Source organism: Halichoerus grypus, chromosome 3 (assembly GCF_964656455.1).
Source record: "Halichoerus grypus chromosome 3, mHalGry1.hap1.1, whole genome shotgun sequence".
In the NCBI taxonomy this organism is placed as follows: domain Eukaryota; kingdom Metazoa; phylum Chordata; class Mammalia; order Carnivora; family Phocidae; genus Halichoerus; species Halichoerus grypus.
In genome coordinates this window covers 21,223,167-21,240,716 of record NC_135714.1, presented here as the reverse complement: position 1 = coordinate 21,240,716, position 17,550 = coordinate 21,223,167, and the positions used below count along the sequence as shown (strand labels likewise).

General features: G+C 37.2%; 1 protein-coding gene across 4 annotated transcripts in view; it reads right to left on the bottom strand.

Moving 5' to 3' along the window:
- The window catches only part of TBC1D19 (TBC1 domain family member 19), a 159,694-nt gene that overhangs the window by 112,857 nt on the left and 29,287 nt on the right, over positions 1-17,550 (bottom strand). For 3 of the 4 annotated variants that reach the window (XM_078068474.1, XM_036099859.2, XM_036099857.2), the window contains exons 2-3: positions 6,411-6,483; positions 5,402-5,447 (exon numbers count right to left, since the gene is read on the bottom strand). The exons of the other annotated variant lie outside the window; for it this stretch is intronic. In XM_078068474.1, the coding sequence (XP_077924600.1) occupies positions 5,402-5,447; positions 6,411-6,483 (119 nt within the window). The remainder of the gene's footprint in view (positions 1-5,401; positions 5,448-6,410; positions 6,484-17,550) is intronic. 4 annotated transcript variants of the gene reach the window in all.

Sequence of the window (17,550 nt, the reverse complement as noted above, 5' to 3'; positions counted from 1 at the left end):
TCAGATAGCAATACATGCTATGAGAAAATGAAAGCGGGGTAATGAGATAGAAGTGATGTGCAAGGGTAGGTATCTAGGGGAGCTAATACTTGAACTAAGACATAAGTGAGAAGGAGCTGACCATACAAAGATCTAGGGAAAGAATATTTCAGGCAGAGGGGCAGCAAGCACAAGACCCTGAGTTAGGAACATTTGGAATGTTTAAAAATCAGAAAAAGCCAGAATGGTTGGAATATAATGATTGAGACACAGTGACATGAAATCACAGAAAGCACAAAATGAAAACATAACAGTTCAACATTTACTTAGAGATTCCAGTCTCTTTCACAAGAACAAATAACTCCTACTGAAATTAGTCATAACACTTGTGCCTACAGCAAAGCAATCATGTTCCAATACTCAAGAACCACACAGTGAATTTCCTTTCTTTTTTTAAAATTTTATTTATTTTTTTTATTTATTTGACAGAGAGAGACAGCGAGAGAGGGAACACAAGCAGGGAGAGTGGGAGAGAGAGAAGCAGGCTTCCCGCTGAGCAGGGAGCCCAATGCGGGGCTCGATCCCAGGACCCTGGGATCATGACCTGAGCCGAAGGCAGACACTTAACAACTGAGCCACCCAGGAGCCCCACACACAGTGAATTTTCAAGAAATGCCTCATCCAAAGTGGGACACCAACATGTAAAGTGTTTATGATATACCAAGCTTAATTATACCTACCCCAGGACCTAAGAGTAAAATGCTCAACTGTCCAAAGGAAACATTTCTGGAATAGAAAAAGCAACCTGTTCAACCCAATCTCTAAAACAGTTTCACTAATTATTTCTAGCTAATTGTTTTTTCCACTAAAATCTGTACTCCATGTACCTAAATAAATCATCTTTCCCCACTCACAAATGAAAAAATGATATATATACCTCAATATTTCTTCATATATGCAAGATAGTTTAAAAACCATCTATTTCATACTGTTCATTATATCATTTGTAAGGGACCCATACTTTAGAATTAAATATTTTTCAAAATCCTTTAATTTTAATGATAATTATTTCTAAATTTAATAAAACTTAGAAATTTAGGATTGAAACTTGAGAGAACTTACTGATAATTTTAAGTTATTTAGTGCACAAAGAAGTTTATCCATAAATAGGTAAGAAGAGGTAGCAACCCAAAAATCATTAATGTTAAGCCAAATCAAGTTACATTTTTATTCATTCAGAAATATTTAATAAGAATCTACTAAGTGTTTAAGGTAATAGAAATATCAGTAAACAAAATAGGCTAAAATTCTGTCCTTGTAGAGCTCATGTTTTTATATGAAGACATGAAGGTTGAAGAAACCTGTGCATCACTCTTGATTCCTGCCTCTTCCTGTGCCTTAAGTCCCTGGAAATACTTCTCATCTTTTTTCCACCCACTGACAGACAACCAACATCTCTTGCCTGTATTCATCTGACAGGTTCTTAAGCAGTCTCCCCTCCTTCCATACTATTTTCAACCTACTTGCCAATTTGTCTGGCTATTTAGCCAAGAGCAATGTCTTCCTTATTCACCAGTAATTGCATTTCCAGTGTCTAGCATAATGCACGGCACATACTAGATAACCAGTACATTGCTGAGTGAATATAATATGCAAATACGATCATGTCACTACTCTGCTTAAAATTCTAAAATGACACCCAAATGCTCTTAGAATCCAGTCTAAGAAAGTTTAGAGGGGCGCCTGGATGGCTCAGTCGGTTAAGCAGCTGACTCTTGGTTTCAGCTCAGGTCATGATCTCATGAGTCGTGGGATCAAGTCCCAAGTCTGCACCTGGCATGGAGTCTGCTTGAAAAATTCTCTCCTTATGCCCCTCTCCCAGTGCAGCGCCCACATGTTCTCTCTCTCAAATAAATAAATAAATCTGATAGATAGCAAGCTTTGAGGAAGAAGCACATCCCCACCTACATATCTGGGATCATCCTTCACCATGTCCCTTTCCCCATACCACTCAGCCATACAACTTCGCTCCTCCAATGTGCCACACTTTTCCACTTCTAAATCTCTAAGCTTGTTGCTCCCTTCTTCCTAAAGCACTTTTCTTCTCTACTCCTTCCCCAGATTAACACTACCTTAGCTTTCTTATCTGAATCTGAATATTGTTTCCTTTGGTAAGCCATCATGATATCCCCAACGTGAGTTAATTGCCTGCCCTACGTGTTCTGCGTACTTCCTCATCATAGTACTTGTACTGTACTATAATTGCCTCCTTAAACTGTGTGTGCTCCACTGAGATATATGCTCCGTGAAAGCAAAGACTATGCAGCTTGTTCATCATCCTCAATTTCTAGCTCAGTGCATAACACATAGCAAGTACATTTAAAGTAACATTCGAAAGAAGGCAATGAAGAACTATGTGATTAGTATTTTGGAAGTACTCTGATCTACTGCCTGACACTCTTCCAGCAAATGCCATGAATGTCTATAAAGACTTAACCATATCTTGTGGTCTAGTGAAAGGTACCCATTATCTAAAATCTTTCCATTTTTGGTCTGCTACTGTTCAACATTCACACCTCTCTAAAGTATGGCAGATATTTGCATCTATCTACTGTAACAGTAGACTATGGTATATGTTTTTATAATATATACCTATATTGAAAGACTTTAAAAAGGTTTATTTATATTCCTTAAAGGATAATAACAGGTAACCTAATTCTTTATCAACTGTTCTACACAAAGTACAACTAAGACAGAAAAAAAGGTGCATGTTCCATGTAAAGAATATCTTAATTAAATCTTTTTAGTAAGTTTAGGATTAATAACTACAGGGTATACTCAATTCAACAAATATTTATTGTGTGTTAGCATTGGTTGGTGGCCCAATAACTACCTATCTGCTGACTCAATACCATTTATTTGAAGGTAATATAAAGTATAATTCTTGTTTCATAACACTTTTAATCCAGGCGAGAGATAAGATAGACACTATGTGAGATGTAGTATCAAACAGCTGGAGGTCAAGACCCATTCACTAACACTTACTAGCCATATGATCTTCAGTAAACTATTTAAGTAGTTTGAGCCTCAGTTTTCTCTTCTGCAAAATGGTTATAATAATAAATTCCACAATCATGGAGTTGTTGTGAAGATTACATTCCATAAGGTAATGTATTTAAAGTGCTTAGCACAGTGCTTACATAAAAGGCTCATTTGATTATGTAAATTGCCTATTAAATATTAACACAACAATAATTAAATAAGCTTGATCCCATGACCCCAAGATCATGACCTGAGGCGAAACCAAGAGTCGGTCGTTTAACGGACTGAGCCACCCAGGCGCCCCAATTAAGTAGTCAATTTTAAGTGGGAAGAACTCACCTAGGCTACAATTAAAGTTTCAGGTAAATAACAGAATACAAAAATTTTTCTCTCTCTTTTAAACAAGAATTGGACAAAAATCTTTCGACATGTTTACTAAAATGAAGTGAACAACTTTCAGGTATCATCTGTACAGCTCACGTGTCTACACCTTTATTAGGTAAGAACGTGTTTTTTCTACTCTACTTAACCTAGTGAATTCTTCAACTTCACTTTTTGCGCTCTCTACTTGTCCATCTAATGGTTTCTGCCAATGAAAAATGCAACACAGTACACTCAGTCCCCTTTATTCTTCTGATTTATGTTAGGGGAAACACTTCTTCTCCACCCTGGACGTGTCCCTCCCTGTGAAAAGAGCTCCACTACCGTCACATTCTTGGCCTCTCTCCAGGGCTTTACTTGCTACACCACAGAAGAGGTTTAGTGCCTTATCCAACTTTTAAATTTTGGAGTAATAAACTGAACATGCTCACCAATGTTATTTAACTGGAAGGTTAAGTCTATTTAGTTCTGGAGTTCAGTTAAAGGACTCATTTTGCTCTTGCACTAAGCTGTGTCCTCCTATCTAGTATTTATCAGTAATCGAAGTATAATTTTGATCACCCACTTGCCTTTATGTTTTATCTTATTTCTCAATTTCTTCAAAACCCAAATGAATAAAAAAAGTAGTATTATTTACTCCTTCAAAAATCCCAACAAGTTATTCAAAAATATTTATTTAATGTCTATTGTTAGGATACTGAAAATAAGACAATGAATGAAATACTGTCCCTGCCATCAAGTAAAAAGGCACTCACTGTTCACTCATTGAACAATTTTCAGGAATGGATTAGACTACAAAAATAGCAATCACCAGTAAAATCTCCTCAGATGAGAAGCCACTGTTTGTAATTACACACAACCAGATGCTTTTATTCCACCAGTACTGGAAACAAAGAAAGTTAACAAGCTTCCTGTATAATAGGCAAAGAGAAAAATCACCATGTTCATATTAATTTAAGCAACCTGTGGCATCTCTATACATATTGTACATTTAAAACCTTACTTATCATGATAAACATCTATTCCTTGGTGACTAGTACCAGGGATATGGTCACAGTCCAACTTCAATAGCACTTAAATATGATATTATTTAAGAATTTATAAATCAACTGGGAAAATGGTGACAAGCAAAGAAGTAAATACTAATTTTTAAAATGTGTGTCCAAGCACAGGTCCACAGGCCTTCATCTGCGTCTCTATTTTAGAAACAGTTCTGATAAACTAGATTATCTTGTTTCCCAGTTAACAGCAGATTAGAAGGGACAAGTTAGGAGCAGAAGTGTTAGAATCTAGAGAATGCTAGAACACAGGCACACTGATAGCAGTAAAAAAAAAAAAAAAAAAAAAAAAAAAAGACATAGGAACTCCATTAGACTATAAACTCCATGAGGGTAGGAATTGATTTCTTGTTCTATACTATATTCCCAGTGCCTAGCATAGTGCTAGCACATGGTAGGGGCTCAATAAATAACTGATGAATAATGGAATATTGAATAAACTATAAAAGCTAACTCTACATCTTTATTCTTTATAATGACAAATAGTTTTATACACCTCAACAGACTCTGAGGGCAAGTCCAGATTAACAAAAACACTGATTTTCTTACTAATGACACCAATTTTGCAAAAAAAAAAAAAAAAAGTAATTATATTTAGAATGGTTGCTTTATAAAGACAGAAAAAGGGTAATATCCAAAATGGCAACAATAAAAAGAAGTTGATAAGCTTCAGTTATCTGAAATAGTAACTTATTTCCCTAACCTACACTGGATAAATGAATTGTTAATATAAAAATTTTGGTGGTAAAAACCCCACCTATTCATTATTCATTCTCAGGCAGGACTGTAAGTTTTAAATGTATTAACTTACGTGAAATGTTATATAAATACTAATGAAAGATAACAATATAATGAGTGTACACAGCAATACTATATTCATTACTTACAAAGTAAATACAGCTAAACATAACAGTATCTCAAAATAGGTAGGAAAAACTCACACACTCAGTTCACTATAAACAGCATTCTGAAGTTTCTTCTCCCAACCTATTTTTTAAAAAAGAATAAAATATATGAACGTGTTAGTTTTAAAAATAAGCATACATTATAATTAAATTTATCTCACTAAAACTCTAACATCATATTCATTTGTGAAAGAACTTTATCAATCGCCAATTGCTGTGTGTAAGTGTTATTAAGGCATTATTTCCTATACATTCACTATGTCCAGTGGCAAACACTGAGTAGCAAAATTATCAGTATGACACTGTTTTTTAAGTAAAACTATTGTACCATTTTCTCAGGATGGGAGAAATCCTTCTTCCATTGCTCAGTGAATACCAAAACAGTGCTGGCGACTGTACTACTAGTACTATCAGGAATGTGCCAAGGGAAGGGCAAGAAACAGCCAAGCACCTGACAAAGATCGATCATAAGCAATTAGTTACAACTAACCAGCCCGTAAACTCCTGAACAACAGAAACATTATTATGAGGTACCATCAGACCAGTGAGCTTGGCTGCTAACTACTTGAATTTTTCTGGGTAAGTAAACCACTTAACATCTCAATTTCTGTGTGCAAAGGTTAGAATAGGGAACTTCTCTTCTTGCTCTAAAAGAAATTAGCATTTTCTTTTCTTTTCTTTGAAAGGATAGAAAAGAGGAAGGGGAAAAAAGTGTAGAAGGAAAAGAAACCACAAATGAAAAGTAAAAGAGGAAGTGCTTAGTGAGGGAGATTCTTCATACATTGAGGATGTATGTTGATCAGGAAGTAAACAGCATTCAAAACTGATTAATTTAATGCAGTGATTCCCACAGTGTTCCTGAATTTTTGCAGCATTTTATTGAAATATCTGAAAGTTCTAACTCTCATCAAATAGAAACCTATCCACCCACTGTTCCACAATTTTTAATGAGTAATTGGAAGTTTGAGGATAAAGTATTCCCTCCAAATAAAGTATTTCCTTATTTTGCCTTAAAGAATTAGGAGGAAAAAAGCAACTTACAAACCTGATATTTTAAAGAATTCCTTAATATCTTCTTTTAGTGATTCAAGTTTAATCTCAGGTCTCTGAAGACAGGCCTAATTTTAGAAAGAAGAAGAAAAAGAAAGGAAAAGACAGAAGTCAAAAGTAAGTCATTTGGGTTGATATTTAATATGAATGAAAATTTTAAAAAGGAGGGTCCAGATGTGCATACTATTTTAAAAATCCCTTTTTGAAGTCAGAGCACTTTAGAATTATCTAGAATAGCTCATAAGAGAGAAGACTTTTTCACCTACTCTTAAAATACAGGATCTGTGGGGGCGCCTGGGTGGCTCAGTCGTTAAGCGTCTGCCTTCGGCTCAGGTCATGATCCCAAGGTCCTGGGATCGAGCCCCGCATCGGGCTCCCTGCTCTGCGGGAAGCCTGCTTCTCCCTCTCCCACTCCCCCTGCTTGTGTTCCCTCTCTCGCTGCGTCTCTCTCTGTCAAATAAATAAAAATCTTAAAAAAAAAAAAAAAATCTTAAAAAAAAAAAAAATACAGGATCTGTGATGGTACACTGCAGTCTACTCAAAATATAAAAACTTGCAGCTTATGAATACTTAAATTTTTACCTAGGATTTTTATCTTATGAATATTTAATATCTATTTTTCTAGTAGGAAAAATACTCAGATTTTATAAATTCATTCTCCTAATATTATATCAAACATATACGGCGGCATTTACACCTAATGACCAAAAAAGCCAGTTGCATCCCTTATAAATAGATCTTTGAAAAGTGTCTTCCTCTTCAGATTGCTGCTCAATGCAAACCTTCATTTGTTGTGCATATTTATAGAAAACACATAAAACTATTAGTTCACAAATACTTATTAGTGTCTCCTTCATCTTTAAGTGCATGCTTTCTATTCTACTGGTTTTTCACACTGTAATTTTAACAAAAAGTAATAATTTGTCCAATTTATAATGGCTTTGATTATTTTCAGTGTTGATCTTTCATCACCTAGCTCTTTCTATAAAGTTCTAAAAGTCTATTCCTTAAGAAGGCAATAATTTTAGGATAACTCATGATAAGCATTTCAAACCTAAGAAATCAAAAATTGATCTTATCTTCCACTCATACTTTGTTCCTTCTCTTCTATTTTTTAATCCTTATCACTGAAATTACCATGCACCAGATCTTCTAAGTCAGAAACTTCAGTTATTCTTACTTTCACACTAACCCCTCAAAGATTACACCTCTTTCTGGGAAGATGGCATTGGAGGCAGTGAGTTATTTTTTGGTTTGGGTGGTTTTTTGTTTTATTTGTTAATCTCCCTGATTTCCACATAAAAACAGACCAAGCAACTGAATAGGAAAACCAAAATCCCATGGAAAACATTTACAAAACTTGGTGATAACAAAGTTAAAATACAAGCAGCTGGGGACAAACCAACAGCCACAGACCCGTATGGTATTAGCATTTGTGCAGGAAAAAGCAGAAGGAAGCAGTGGGATATGTGATGGATGTGAAAACAGGAGGACCCCCAAAATAGCCAACACTGTTTTCACTGGAACATATGAAAAGCCAATTTTAGAACAGGAGCTAAAACTTGGAGGGGTTTTGCCTAACTAAAGATAGCAGATGAGGTCTGAAGAGACTGGCAGCCTAGCACCTACGAATTCTTGACACTGACCAACCAGCGCCCCCTTTCCAGACAAGGCCATACTGAGGAGAAAATACTGATAGAGTAATAAAAATTGAGGATGACAGAGAGCCAATGTATTACCTTGAAAACCAGTAAATAAAGGAAAAGGCATGTATCTTGCCTTTCCTATAGAAACTGCATCACAGGGTAACTAAATAATAGATAAGGGGAAATGTCTCTTGATAAAAGTATTCCAGCTAATAACTAAAACAGATGTGATATAATTAGAATATCACCATTTTGCAGCCCCTAATAAATTACTAATTCTAGGCACTGAGAAGAAACAGCTGTTAACAATGCAAAAGACAACCAGGTATTATGTGCTTCTTAACGAAAGAACACTCCACTTGCCAATAGTCATGGCCAAAGGGAGACACCTCAGTCTGATCAAGCCCCTGGTCCAGCTGTCAATTTACAAGTCATACAAAGGACAGAGGAACATGTTAAGCTGCACCATGAGGGTGCAATCAGAAAAATCCAGGATATGAGATATCGTAAAGGTCAAATGGCTCTGTTCTTTAGCTCATAAAGTGTAAGGAAAACAAATGGAAGGAGAGAAAACCTGTTGATTTAAAAAGACATATCAAAAAAACTTCTTTAGGGGCGCCTGGGTGGCTCAGTCGGTTAAGCAACTGATTCTTGGTTTGGCTCAGGTCATGATCTCAGAGTCGTAGGATTGGCCCCATGCCAGGCTCTATGCTCAGTCTGCTTAAGATTCTTTCCCCTTCCCTTTCCCTCCCCTCTGCTCCTCTACCGACTCCTGCTCTCGCGAGCTCTCTCTCTCTCTCTCTCAATCTCAAATAGATAAATAAATTAAATCTTTAAAAAAGTTTAAAAATAAAAAAAAATTTTTAACTTTTTAATTGGCAAGACTGAGAGTGTCTTCATGTGAGGGATATATATTTGGTCAATAAAACTATTCAAAAATGCAGGAAAGTGATTACCATAAAAATCAGGTTGCTTGGGAGAAAGGAGTTTGTGATTGGGGTGGGGCAAATGGAGGGGTTTCTGGTTTGGCTGGCAAAGTTTCATTTTTTTACCAGGGTGGTTGTTCCAAGGTCGTTCATCTTATAATTGATGACATTATAGGTTTGTATTATACAGTTTCTATCTGTGTTTTATTTTACAATAAAAAGCATCAAAAAGGAAAAAGAAAAATATGTTTCCCAATTTATTCCTTCTCTGCATTCTAAAGTCCCACACTTAAGCCTAAATCCTCATCATTTCTCATTTGGATCACTGTAACAGCTTCCGAACCGTACATCTTGCCAATTTATTCAAATTGCAGCTACTCCCCACCTGGCATTTTTACACTCCCTTAGTCTACTTTTTCTTCTTTCTTATCATTTATTACCTCCTTATATGCCATATGACTAATGTATTTACTATGTTTATTGGTATATTGTCTACCATCCTACATTAGAAGTGATAAGCTCCACTAAAACAGATATCTTTGTCTTTCTGTTCACTGTTATGGCCCAAGTGCTTAGAATAGTTACTTCCACACAGTAGGTGATCAATAAATGTTTATTGAGTAAATGAACCAATTTCTCCCTTTATTAATCCATCCTCCAGCATTTCCTTCCTAAAACATAAGGCTTTCCTAACTGCAAATCTCGATAGCATAAACAAGAAATCTAAATTTTTCAACAGGGCACACTTGGCCCTTCAGTGCAGACCAACTTATCTTTCCAAATTCATCAGCTGCTCTTCCACCAAGCTAACAACATCCTGTCTTTTGTCACACCTTCTCCCCCCAGGACACCCTACTCTCTAGTCACAGTGAACTACATTCACTGATCCCCCAACTGTTAAATATTTTAAGGGTTCCAGGCTTTTGTTCATGTTGCTCTTCAGATGCAAGTATTCCCTCACCACCCTGGCAAATACCTACTAGCTTCCAAGACATCCCTCAAATACTACCTCCTTTCTCAATTTGTCCCTACCACTTCCCTACAAAGATAGTACACTCGGTTCCTCTGTTATAGCACTCATCAGATTATATTGTAATTTTCAGCTCACCTATTTTTCTTTTTGACTCTTAAATTCAAAGGACCATGACTTCATTTTTGAATCTCAGGTATTAACTCAGTATTAATTGTTGCTTGACAAAATTATATTGATCAAACCATGTTCTATCCTTTTTATCCAATTTTCACCCAAATAAACAAGGAACTTTATAAAAGTTATTTTTAACTAAGGAGACTGGTTTCCAGTCTGTTATTCCTAGGATTGTAAAAGCTGCAAAACCTTGCTCATTATTCAAAAGTATCAAAGCAAAAGGAAACAGGTTTTCTTTTACTAAGTCTGTATTTGGAAATGACTCTGAGGTAGCATAATTAAAAGAATTTCAAGAGAAAAAATTGGTTATTCCTTCTAAACATTTTCAATATTTTAAGGTTGCTAGACCTCCTAGATATATTTTTTAATCAAAGGCAAACCAAATTCATAATCATCAACATAATTATAAAAATCTTGAGAAATTTGGGGCGCCTGGGTGTTTCAGTTGGCTGGGCATCTGACCCTTGATTTCAACTCAGGTCACGATCTCAGGGTCGTGGGATTGAGCCTCATGTCGAGCTCTGCGCTGAGTGTGGAGCCTGCTTGAGATTCGCTCTCTCCCTCTCTGCCCCATTCCCCCACTCACACTCTCTCAAAAAAAAAAAAAAAAAATAGAGAAATTTGAAAATCAAAAGCAGGCCAGTGACAGGAGGACAACATGGTAAGGCAGTTTTCAAACATGTTTTAGCAGCATAATCCTTTTTTCAAATGAAATCTGAACCCAATTAAAAACCCTACTATAAAAAAAATCTACTATATGAAACATATTGAAAGTGATAGTAGTAGACAATGAAAATAAGTATTCTCTCATTGACTAAGGTATAATTACATTATAAATGCATAGCTTTATCATGATATAGCCTTAATATCCAATCTGTTTTTGTATTTGGTTTTGGTTGCTCAACATAAAGAAAAAGTCTTGATTCACAGAGATAAATGGTTGCACTTTTAATAGCCTTCTTGGCAATCTCAGCACACTCCCAAATTAAACTGCTGTGGGAAATCAAAAGAGGAGTACTTGGAAATTTTATTTTGAAAACAAATCATTGAAGGGGCGCCTAGGTGGCTCAGTCAGATAAGCGTCCAACTTTTGATTTCAGCTCAGGTCATGATCTTGTGGGATTGAGCCCTGTGTCAGGTCCCACACTCAGCCTAGAGTCTATTTGAGATTCTTTCTCTCCTTTTCCCTCTGCCTCTCCTCCCACTCATTCTCTAAATCAATCAATTAATCAATAAAATCTTTAAAAAAGAAAACAAATCACTGATATTAGTTATCATAAATACAAAATCAGACAAAGAGCTTCTGATGCTTAAGACTGTTAGAACTACACATATCATGATATTACTACCACATGATGGCTCACTTGTCCCACATCAGGGCAGTATACCATTAAGGGAGCCTCTGTGAGCAGATGCACCTGTGCTCTGCCTACCTTCTGCAGTAGTATCCTCACTTGCACAATGAAACATGAACGCACATGTGCAAACCCAAATATTTTGAAAGACCAGTGCAGAATTATATCCTTCCTCATCAATGACACATTTATAACTGTCTCTAATATATGAAGATGACGAAAGGAACAGCATTTTTTCCTGGGACTTCTCTAGAGACAAGTTAATTTGGCAGCATAACAGTGGATTATGAAGTATTTAATATAACAACAAAGCATTTGAAAGAGTGGTGCTTCTTAATATATTTTTTAAATTAAGAATTTTTAAATAAATAGGACATTTTCTGAGTCCTTGGGTATAACAGATTTTAAAATTATTTGGGACTAAATGAGGATAGGATTTGGCATCACAAGATTCTGAATTATCTCTCTCTTTTATTATCTTAGTCAAGTCATTTGACTTGTATCTCAGTGTTCTTTATTTAATAGGGAAGGTAACACCTGAACTAACTAGGTTATTGTGAGACTTAAATAAAAAAATTTTCAAAGTTATTTTTAGTTGGGAAGTCCAGTGTAAATTAAAGTTGTGTTATAAAATATGAGGTATCCAGCTGACAATGGTCTAAATGTAAAAGACTAGCAGGCAGGGAGTGCCTGGAAGTAAAGGTTTTTTTTAAAAATCTACAACAAAATTTAACCCTTTCTTTAAACAAAACACCTCTAACTCACTATAAGAGCTGGTAAAAATATGATAAAAAATATAATCCAGGGATGCCTGGGTGGCTTAGTTGGTTAAGCACCTGCCTTTAGCTCAGGTCATGATCCCAGAGTCCTGCGATCAAGCCCATCGGGCTCTCTGCTCAGAGGGGAGGCTGCTTCTCCCTCTCCCTCTGCCTGCCACTCACCCTGCTTGTGCTTACTCTCTCTGTTTGTCAAATAAATAAAATCTTTAATATATATATAATACATATACATTTACATATTATATATATTTATATATTAATATATATATAAAATCCAGCAAGTGTTACATTACCCTGCATATATTCTTCACTCATTTATGTTGATATTTTTGACATCCTCCACCATTCTGCATTCTAAAAACACATGACCGTCTTTGCTCCCGCTGCCCTTGACACACACACACACACACACACACACACACACACACACACACACAAATTCAGTTTCTTTCTACTTCCACCAGAACAGTCTTAATCCAAAGCATTGGCCACTGGCAATCTTAAATTTCTAAACCTGGTAAGTAAAGAAAACGAGAAGCAAAGTGGCTGATGTTGTGGCTGAGTCCAAGAAGCTGGGAGGTAACCTGAGACTAAATACTGCATGAAGTACTAACCAGGGCATAGCAAGGTCTAAAAAGGGGGTTCCAAGGATCTTTTAACTCCCTTTAAAGAGGCCCCATCCTCTCCACTTCTCACTATGCCATCATGCAAATCCTGGACTTCATTTTTCTGTGTCTGAAGAATCACAGAATTTCAGGGTTAAAAGAAGTTACAGAGTTCTTCTAGGTCAACTAACCATTTAATAAAACTGTCTTCTTCAAGTGGTTTTCTAGCTTAGGAACTCTAAACTAGGGTGAGAGTTAAGATGGTCGAGTGATGGGGAGACCCTGGGCTTGCCTCATCCCTCAAACACAGCTAGACCAACATCAAATCATTTTGAACAACTAGGAAATCGATCTGAAGATTAACAATCTGCACAATTAGAGGGCGGTGCAAGGTTCAGAGACGTGAGCTGGGGGAGGGAAAAACCACCATGCCATGGAGGGAAGGGAGCCTTTTACATGGAGAGAAGTCAGGGAGAGAGGGGGAGAGAGCAGTGGGGAGGGTTCCTGCAAGATGCTGTGGTGTGGGGATCCCCTGGGTCACACTGGGAGGGAACATGCCCCTTCCTGGAGTACATTTGGAAGAGGGTATATTGCCTCTCCAAGGACTAAAGGCCCATTAGGTGCCGCTGAGTGGCTGTTCAACAGCCTGGGACAGAGGCTCACTTGGAGGGCAGAAAACCTGATCACAGCTTTTCGCTGTGATCATAGACTCCAGGCACCTGTGTGGCCCTACAGCTGCTTTTCTGAGACAGAGCAGTGCCAGGCACAGCGCTGTGAGGCTCTCCTCCAGGGGAGGGGAGTGGGTCCACGCCTTGCTAGGTCCTTTAAGATTTCAAGTTTTGAACCCCAGCCACACCAGAGATAAAACACAGGAGAACAATGGCTTGGGCACAGACAGATTGAGGGCAGGAATCTGACAGAAGCCTGGAACACAGGAAGGGAGATTGCTCTTCTATGAGAGCTTTCTGAACAACAGCACCCCTGAGTTCCCCTCCCTGGGGGAAGAAAGAGAAGGGTGACGCCATCTTCCCCACCACACACCTCCACCACCCCCCCCGCCCCCAACCAGCACCATGAGACTTCAGAGAGAAACACAGTACCCCCAGTGGAGGCTGGAGTTGCTTACAACAAACCCCACCCCCCTGTGCCTGGTAGGGGCATTTTTACTAGGGCAGGTCTGACTGTGAGCCAATGCAGCAGGCCTCTCCCCCAGAGGACGAACACAGGCCCTCTGCAAGTGCCAAGTCAAATGATCATAGAGTGCTCTAAAGCATCAGTTTCAGTTCTGGTGAAAATAGAACCAGGTTGGTTTTTTTTTTTTCCCCCTTTCTTCTTTGGAATCAGGCTTATAGTTTTTTGTTCATTTGTTTCTATGTTTGTTTGTTTCCTTTTCTCGTTTCTTGGATCAGGCTGTTTTTTTCCTATTCTTTTTTCCTTCTTTTTTTCTTTTTCTTTGGAATCAGGCTTATAGTATTTTGTCTGTTTGTTTGCTTTTCTGTTCCTTTTCCTTTTATCTTCATCAGGGCTTGTTTGTGTGTTTGTTTGTTTCAGGCTTATCTTAACAAACAAATCAAAGCACACCTAGTTAAAGGTCCAAACACTTCCCACAGCAAGCAAGGAGGAACTCTGCAGAGGGCTGACCTGTGGGAAAGAGCAGCCAAAACACATTAGCAGAGTGCACACAGACACACTTCCTGAAGTGCCAGGCCCTGGACAATGTATGACCCCCTTCTTAATATAGTATTACTCTTAGGAGCAGTAAACATAACAAGCTTTCATAACATGCAAAAGACACAAACCTAGACATAATGACAAAATGGAGGAATTCTCCCCAAAGGAAAGATCAAGAAGAAATCACAGCCAAAGATTTGCTCAAAACAGATATAAGCAATATACCTGATTAAGAATTTAGAACAAAACTCATAAGACTACTAGCCAGGCTTGGGACGCCTGGGTGGCTCAGTCGGTTAAGCGTCTGCCTTCGGCTCAGGTCGTGATCCCAGGGTGCTGGGATCGAGTCCCACATCGGGCTCCCTGCTCCGCGGGGAGCCTGCTTCTCCCTCTGCCTCTGTCTCTGTCTCTCTCTCTCTGTCTCTCATGAATAAATAAATAAAATCTTTAAAAAAAAAAAAAAAAAAAAAAAAGACTACTAGCCAGGCTTGAAAGAAGCATAATAGACACCTTGCTGAGGAGATAAAAGACCTAAAAAGTAGTCAGGATGAACTAAAAAATACTGTAACTGAGATGCAAAACCAACTGGATGTAATCACAACATGGATGGAAGAAGCAGAGGAATTAATAGTTGATACAGAAGATAAAATTATGGAAAATAATGAAGCTGAAAAGAAGAGTGAAATAAAACTATTAGATCATGAATATAGACTTAGGGAACTCAGGGATTCCACAAAGCACAATAATATCCATATCATAGGAGTCCCAGAAGAAGAAGAGTGGGGGAGAGGGACAGAAGGTTTATTTGAACAAATTATAGCTGAGAACTTCCCTAATCTGGGGAAGGAAACAGGCATTCAAGTCCAAGAGGCCCAGAGAAACCCCCTCAAAATCAACAAAAACAGGTCAACACCAAGACATATCATAGTGAAACTTGCAAAATACAAAGATAAAGAGAGAATTCTGAAAGCAGCTAGGGACAAAAGGTCCTTAACCTACAAGGGTAGACACATAAGGTTAGCAGCAGACCTGTCCACAGAAACTTGGCAGGCCAGAAAAAAGTGGCATGATATATTCAACATGCCAAATGGGAAAAACATGCAGCCAAGAATACTATATCCAGCAAGGCTGGCATTCAGAATGGAAGGAGAGATAAAGAGTTTCCAAGACAAGCAAAAACTAAAGGAGTTCATGAATACTAAACCAGCTTTGCAAGAAATATTAAAGGAGACCCTTTGAGCAGGAAAGAGAGGCCAAAAGCAACAAAGACTAGAAAGGAACACAGACAATCTACATGAACAGTGACTTTACAGGTAATACAGGTAATGAATTTAGTGAAATTCATATCTATCAATAATTAGTCTAAATGTAAATGAACTAAATGCTCCAATCAAAGAACATTGGGTGTCAGAATGGATAAAAAATAAGACCCATCAATATGCTGCTTACAAAAGACTCATTTTAGACCCAAAGACACCTCCAGATTGAAGGTGAGGGGGTAGAGAACCATCTATCATGCTAATGGACATCAAAAGAAAGCTGAAGTAGCCCTACTTATATCAGACAAACTATATTTTAAAACAAAGACTGTAATAGATGAAAAAGGGCACTATATCATAATAAAGGGGTCTATCCAACAAGAAGATTTAACAACTGTAAATATTTATGTCCCCAACTTGGGAGCAACCAAATATATAAATCAATAACAAACTTAAAGAAACACATTGATAATAATACAATAATAGTAAGGGACTTTAACACCCTACTCACAGCAATGGACAAATCATCTAAGCAGAAGATCAACAAGGAAACAATGGCTTTGAATGACACACTGGACCAGATGGACTTAACAGATATATTCAGAGTATTTCATCCTAAAGCAGCAGAATCTACATTCTTTTTGAGTGCACATGGAACAATCTCCAGAATAGATCACATATTGAGTCACAAATCAAGCCTAGACCAGTACAAAAAGATTGAGATTATACCATGGTGTTTTCAGGCCATGCTATAAAACCTGAAGTCATAGAAAATTTGGAAAGACCACAAATACATGGAGGTCAAAGAACATCCTACATGGGTTAACCAGGAAATTAAAAAAGAAATTAAAAAAAAAATACATGGAAGCAAATGAAAATGAAAACAAAAACATGACATTCCAAAACCTTTGGAATGCAGCAAAGGCAGTCATAAAAGGTAAGTATATAGCAATACAGGCCTTCCTCAAGAAGCAAGAAAAGTCTCAAATACACAACCTAACCTTACACCTAAAGGAGCTGAAAAAAAAGAACAGCAAAAAAAGCCTAAAACCAGCAGAAGGGCAATCATTAAGATTAGAACAGAAATAAATGATACAGAAATTTAAAAAAAAAAAAAAAACAGATCAATGAAACTTGGAGCTGGTTCTTTGAAAGAATTAACAAAAATTGACAAATCCCTAGCCAGACTTATAAAAAAGAAAAGAGGAAGAACCCAAATAAATAAAATCACGAATGAAAGAGGAAATATTACAACCAATACCAAAGGAATACAAACAATTATAAGATATTATTATGAGCAATTACATGCCAACAAATTGGGCAATCTGGAAGAAATGGATAAATTACTTGGATAAACAACCAAAACTGAAGCAGGAGGAAACAGAAAACCTGAACAGATCCATAACCAGCAAAGTAACTGAATCAGTAATAAAAGATCTCCCAACAAACAAGAGTCCAGATGGCTTCCCAGAGGAATACTACCAAACAGTTAAAGAAGAATTAATACCTCTTCTTCTGAAGCTTTTCCAAAAAAAAATATATAGAAAAGGAAGGAAAACTTCCAAACCCATTCTATGAGGCCAGCATTACCTTGATCCCAAAACTAGACAAAGACCCCACTAAAAAAGGAGAATTATAGACCAATGTCCCTGATAAACATGGATGCAAAAATTCTCAACAAGATACTAGCTAATTGAATCCAACAGTACATTAACAGGATTATTTACCATGATCAAATGGGATGTAT